This window comes from Parambassis ranga, chromosome 2, assembly GCF_900634625.1.
Source record: "Parambassis ranga chromosome 2, fParRan2.1, whole genome shotgun sequence".
NCBI classification, from domain to species: Eukaryota; Metazoa; Chordata; class Actinopteri; family Ambassidae; genus Parambassis; species Parambassis ranga.
The window spans coordinates 297,944-304,465 of record NC_041023.1 but is presented as its reverse complement, the minus strand read 5'-3'; the positions used below and the strand labels follow the sequence as shown (position 1 = coordinate 304,465).

Below are 6,522 nucleotides of genomic sequence, written 5' to 3'. Positions count from 1 at the left end.
CGTAGAGTATGGATGAAACTGATGGAGGACCAGAGCTCTGCTGAGAACCTGCCAGCTCGTCTCCGGTGAGTCCTCCTTCATGTTAATGTTTTCATTCCCTGTTAGCTGCTCATTGCTAATTTAGCGAGCTGGATTTGGTTAGCAGGGCTGGCCCCGCCCACATTTTGAGAGACAGCATCAGGAACAGGAAGTGCCTAAACCTGCAGTACCTTCGGTGACTGCTTGGGTCCAGCTTTGGTACCAGGACCCAGGCGGGGCATGTCCTTCTGTTCACACTCTTTGTGAGCAGCAGATGAAAACAGCTTTAGTTAACAGATGCTTGTGTTGTCGTGGTTACCTGGGGGAACATCTGGCCCAGCCGGCCGTACTCGCAGTCTGAATACTTAAGACACTGACGGTAGGTCATGCCCCCTGCAGGACGTCAAGAGAAACACACACATGAGATCGGAGTGCTGTCTGAGTCAGGGGACGGGGTGTGTGCAGGTACCTCTCTCGTAGAGGGTGAGGCAGGCGTCGTCGTAGCTGCATTCTCGCTGCTTGGTGCAGCTGGCTGTGTAGTCCTTGCAGGTGTAGCAGCGGATGGCTGAGCCTGGAGGAGACATGCGCTGGTTAACAAGCCACCATGTCCATCAGCAGCAGACTAACGCTAATTAACCCTCACCGCCTCAGCACCTCTTCTTCTGGCGAAGAACCACCTACCTCTGAGTGACAGACCAAATTCACAGAATCAAACGTACCCAGTCCGATCAGGGCAGCACACATCACCAGGCAGATCCCCAAGGAGCGCTTCATTTTCACCTCAGCACAGCTTGAACATCTGGAATCAGCCAGTCCACAACCCTGACCACAGTGTGTGTGAAGTGGACCTGTGTGTGTGTGTGTGTGTACTCACCCAGCAGCAGCACTGACGAGGAGAAGCGGACTGAACACTGAGTCTCACTGATGGCTGAGGGGAGCTCTGAGGCCACGCCCTCCAGGAGGAGCCCGTCAACAAAGACAGTGTCTCTTTGTCTTCTCCCAGCGACCCATCAGGGTCCGCTGAGGACGATCTGTTAGCTCATGGCCGACAGGCGAGGGCATCACGCGAAAGGTCGACCTGACGGCCACGAAAAGCCACAAATGGAGGACAGATGTTTGTGTCATTCTTATTTCCCACATGAGACTCAGGACGTCCTGACTCGTCGTGCACTTCAGTCAAACACAGGAGGCTCAAGCAGCACCTGCACACACTGACATCCTGTCCTGTGATGTGGCAGAATGTTTGGTCTCCTCTGACCCATGTAGCGCCCTCATCAGGTCAGCCTGTGTCCTTGGCGCTGTGCTGATGTTTGCTGACATGGAGTCAGAGTGTGGTGTGATGTGGTGATGGTGTGACGCTGCGGCGGGTGAGAGACTGTGTTTATGTCAGTGCAGAAGAAGAAAGGCGGCAGTGTGCCTTCCACAAACAAACAATCAGCTTCAGTTTAAAGACAAACAAGAAGCCACACAGGGCGCCACAGCGCTGCGTTTGTTTTCCTCATCAGGCCACTCAGCCTCATAATTAGACATCGCTGAGGAGCAGGTCAAAGGTCATCCATCCACATACAAACTCATCTTCTCTTAAGAAGGCGTCATGTTCTTCTTCTGTGTTTTAAGCTGAGGGCGCTGACTTTGTCTCCACCTGCTGGGAGAAACGTGCAGCTCCTGCGTGTGATGACGGTGATGTCAGCAGCTGCTGATTGGTCCACAGGTAGCAGCAGCTGTGATGATAGCTGACACCTTCATCCATCATTCAGCAGCCTGACACCGTGTCTCCGGGTTTAGACTGCAGTCAGCTGAAGGACGGTGAGTATGTTTGAACTGGGTCTGTGTGCCTCCTCCAGGTGAACCTGGATCTGACCGGATCTCTGACTGGACCTGTGAGCAGGACTCTGAGAGAAGGAAGCTCCACATGTCTCCAACAATAACATGTTGTGTTGTCTTCACAGACCCGTCATGGACCTGGACAGCATCGGTAAGAACCACCGTGGTGGCTGCAGTATCCCCTCAGACTGGATCTGCTTCCTTCCTGTTTACTTCCTGTTTTGTGACAGAGGGGATGAATGAAATCCGCCCATCAGTCTACAGAGCCGCCATGAAGCTCCTGTCTCTGCAGAAACTCTGTCACAGTGAGAACATGTCGTCATCACACACTGACACGCCATCACACACACACTAATGAAATATTAACGTGTTTCCAGTGCACGTCGTGTCAGTTCGACATGTCATGGCGGGCTTCCACCCAGTGGGCGGAGCTAGGCAGCTCACTATGAGGAGGGAGGAGGTGACCCATGTGCTGAACAGCATGTTTGACGGCGCGTCACAGGACGTGCCGGGTCATGTGACAGCGGCAGGTCCAGAGGAGACGTGCAGTCTGGTGTTCAGGCTCTTTGACAGGTCGGTTCAGCCACATACCGTCTTTAAACATGTGTGTGTCAGTGTGTAATGAGTGTGTTTTAGGACTCAGACAGGTTGTGTGTCGGCTCATTCCCTCCAAACTGCCCTGATCGCTCTGAGTTCAGACAACCTGCTGGTTAAGTACAGAGGTCAGGAAGCACCCCGGACCTTCAGAATAAAACACCCTCTGCTGTGGGGCCTTTCAGAATAAGAGCCAGGCGTCTGTGTGTCCCGCAGGTCTGTTGGACATGTCAGAGAACAGTTCAGGGTCTGTCAGCAGATCGGGACTCAGATCTTTGCTGCAGGACCTCAGCCAGGTAAGCAGAGTGCAGACCACATTTCCCAGCATGCCTCTCTCCTGCTAACCTGTGTGAGTGTTTAGGTCCCTGCGGCGGTGCAGGAAGACGCGGTGTTTGGTGGCGTGGAGGCTGCGGTGAGGTCGTGCTTTAATGGGGTAAGAAGTGCAGACTCCGTATCTTGGTTGTCATGGCAACATGCTGAAGGTGTGTTTTTAGGTGTTGACCCCAACGGCAACTAAAGAACACGTCCTGTCATGGCTGCAGAGCGAGCCACGCCTGTTGCTATGGTTACCCACTGTGTACCGGCTGTCAGTCAGTCAGAACGTCACTCACTCTGTCCGCTGCCATGCTTGCAAGACCTTCCCCATCAGCGGGCTCAGGTGAGTCTGCCAGTCTGTCACCATGGTTACCAGTGTGTACTGACCGTCAAACCGTCTCCGCTGTGCGTTCAGGTATCGATGTATGAAGTGTGTGAACGTCCATGTGTGTCAGAGCTGTTTCCTGACCGACCGACACACCAAGAAACACAAAGCCCACCATCCAGTGCTGGAGTTCTGCACACAGGTGAGACACACACACAGTGATACACACACACAGTGGTATACACACACACACACACACACAGTGATACACACACAGTGACACACAAACAGTGATACACACACAGTGACACACACACACACAGTGATACACACACACAGTGATACACACACACACAGTGATACACACACACACACAGTGGTACACACACACAGTGATATACACACACACACACAGTGATACACACACACACACAGTGATACACACACACACACAGTGACACACGCACGGTGATACACACACATACACACAGATACACACACACACAGTGGTACACACAGTGATACACACACAGTGACACACGCACAGTGATACACACACACAGTGATACACACACTGATATACACACACACAGTGATACACACACAGTGATACACACACACAGTGACACACACAGTGACACACACACACAGTGATACACACACAGTGACACACACAGTGATACACACAGTGATACACACACACAGTGACACACACACACACACAGTGATACACACACAGTGATACACACACAGTGACACACACACACACACAGTGACACACATACAGTGATACACACACACAGTGATACACACACAGTGATAAAAACACAGTGATACACACACACACACACAGTGGTACACACACAGTGTTATACACACACACACAGTAATACACACACGCACAGTGATATACACACAGTGATACACACACACAGTGATACACACACACACAGTGATACACACAGTGACACACCGTGATACACACACATACACACAGATACACACACACACAGTGGTACACACAGTGATACACACACAGTGACACACGCACAGTGATACACACACACAGTGATACACACACTGATATACACACACACAGTGATACACACACAGTGATACACACACACAGTGACACACACAGTGACACACACACACACAGTGATACACACACAGTGACACACACAGTGATACACACAGTGATACACACACACAGTGACACACACACACACACAGTGATACACACACAGTGATACACACACAGTGACACACACACACACAGTGACACACATACAGTGATACACACACACAGTGATACACACACAGTGATAAAAACACAGTGATACACACACACACACACAGTGGTACACACACAGTGTTATACACACACACACAGTAATACACACACGCACAGTGATATACACACAGTGATACACACACACAGTGATACACACACACACAGTGATACACACAGTGACACACCGTGATACACACACAGACACACACAGTGATACACACACACACACACAGTGACATACACACACACACACAGTGATACACACACACAGTGATATACACACACACACACACACACACACACACACACACACACACACAGTGGTATACACACACACACACACACACACACACACACACACACACACACACACACACACACACACACACACACACACACACAGTGGTACACACACACACACAGTGGTACACACACACACACACACACACAGTGATACGGTCGGTTCTGATCCCACTAGCCCACCTGGAAGGAGTCTCTGTCCTCATTGGCGCACAGTGCTTGTAACGCCCTGTTGCCACGGCGATACACTCAGCGAGAAGCTGATAGGAAGAGAGTGCTGATGTGGGCGGAGGGGGCGGAGACACAGAACAGGTGAGAGCAGTGTTTCTTTGAACAAGCTCAAGTGTTGATCAATCAATCAAGCATCTTTAAGCCATGTGTCGTCTCAGTGCCCCACCCCCCTCTGATGCTTCAACACAATTGGCTAATGCGGCCGACTCTGACCAAGATGTTTCCCATGATGCCTGGAAACACCCAAACACTCCCTGCCTGTCCAAAGCCCTGCAGACAGATGATGAGACCCCAGCTCAGCAGGTGACCCCCGAGGACCACAGTGTGGTGACTGTATTGATTAAGCATTGATTATTTCTGATTTGTGTATTTCCTGCTGGAGGCGTCGGCTCTGCTGACAGAAGTCAGAAACCTGCAGAGGGACAAATGGTGAGACTGAAACGTCAGACAAACATGGCTGCCGGGCTTGTCCTCGTCACGTTGGCGTTCTCTTTTCAGGCTGTTGGAACAGCAGCTGCAGGCTTGGAGGCTCACCGTCCAATCAGAGCAGGGCATCCTTGAGGACAGGTGTGCTGAGATGGAGGTTACCATGGAAACGCTCAGACAGCACAACAACCGTCTTCAGGCCATGCTCACACAGGTAGGCCCCTGGAGACAGCGACGCTCCAGTGCAAAGCATTCTGGGAAGCATAGTTGTCAAACTTGGCTAACTCTGTTCTCCAGGCTCTGAACAAGATGGCTGCTCAGCAAGACACCAACAACTCACCACAGAGTGTCAACACCACGCTAACCTCTGATGCTCAGAGGAACACCAACGAAGAAGAGGACGAGGAGGACGAGAATGAGGAGGAAGACGAGGAGGAGAATGAGGAGGAAGACGAGGAGGACGAGGACAGAACACAAACTCCATCTCCCACAGTCTACCAGAGCTCACCTCTGACTTATGAGGAACACTGTGAGGTGAAGGACGACATCCAGCATCCAGCAGGACGAGATGGAGCTGAGAAGGCAGAGCTACAGGTGGAAGACCTGTCTGAGGGAGAGGAGGATTGTGGGACGTGTAGTCCAGAGAAGCGGCTGCAGGAGGCTGTGAACAGGCTAAAGGCTGTGATGGAAGTGGACAGGTGGACAGAGACACACACAGGTGTGTCTATTGTCTATTGACTGCTGATTATTAAAAATGACCTGATCAATACTGTTATTACTGTTATTCAAGTGTTTCTGATTGATTCTGTGTCCAGGTGACAGGAAGGGGGCAACGCTTGTGCAGTCTGCAGACCGGGTGGGAGACTCGGTGCGCCACCTGGTGGATGCTGTGAAAACACACTGAGCAGGTGACCCGTCTTACAAAAGAGTTTATTAAGCATCAAATAAACACAGATAGAAAAGGACCTATTGTTCCCATAGAAACCTACAGCTGCCAAAATCAATTCAAGTTTCACTTTGTGTAAAGACAGATCAATAAAAATGATGTCATACAGTTTAAAATTCAGATATTTCAGTTTTTATGGAAAACATGATGCACTGTAAAAACATTTTAAGTTAATCTGAGAAATAAATGATAAAATGATTCTCACACTGTGATTCCAAACATTTATCACATGATGGCACCAGCAGACCT

General features: G+C 50.5%; 2 protein-coding genes across 2 annotated transcripts in view; one reads left to right on the top strand and one right to left on the bottom strand.

The window, feature by feature from the left end:
• The window catches only part of cd59a (CD59 molecule (CD59 blood group) a), a 1,506-nt gene extending 546 nt beyond the window's left edge, over window positions 1–960 (bottom strand). Inside the window, exons 1-4 of the mRNA XM_028399568.1 lie at window positions 893–960; window positions 738–817; window positions 488–589; window positions 338–411 (exon numbers count right to left, since the gene is read on the bottom strand). Coding sequence (XP_028255369.1) covers window positions 338–411; window positions 488–589; window positions 738–792 — 231 coding nt within the window. The 5' untranslated portion in view covers window positions 793–817; window positions 893–960. The remainder of the gene's footprint in view (window positions 1–337; window positions 412–487; window positions 590–737; window positions 818–892) is intronic.
• A 693-nt stretch (window positions 961–1,653) lies between these two features.
• On the top strand, window positions 1,654–6,428 carry dytn (dystrotelin). The gene is made up of 15 exons (XM_028399237.1): window positions 1,654–1,824; window positions 1,968–1,993; window positions 2,073–2,147; window positions 2,220–2,415; window positions 2,479–2,564; window positions 2,653–2,732; window positions 2,798–2,869; window positions 2,931–3,094; window positions 3,167–3,278; window positions 4,849–4,982; window positions 5,060–5,204; window positions 5,284–5,330; window positions 5,400–5,541; window positions 5,625–6,045; window positions 6,143–6,428. Exons 2-15 carry the CDS (start codon window positions 1,975–1,977, stop codon window positions 6,229–6,231), a joined length of 1,782 nt encoding a protein of 593 aa, XP_028255038.1. The 5' UTR covers window positions 1,654–1,824; window positions 1,968–1,974; the 3' UTR covers window positions 6,232–6,428.
• The last annotated feature ends 94 nt before the right edge of the window (window positions 6,429–6,522 follow it).

Coding starts and splice junctions, on each gene's coding strand:
- dytn (XM_028399237.1), top strand. Junction 2,870..2,930: donor TGAGGTCGTGCTTTAATGGG/GTAAGAAGTGCA, acceptor GTGTGTTTTTAG/GTGTTGACCCCAACGGCAAC. Junction 5,542..5,624: donor TTCAGGCCATGCTCACACAG/GTAGGCCCCTGG, acceptor TCTGTTCTCCAG/GCTCTGAACAAGATGGCTGC.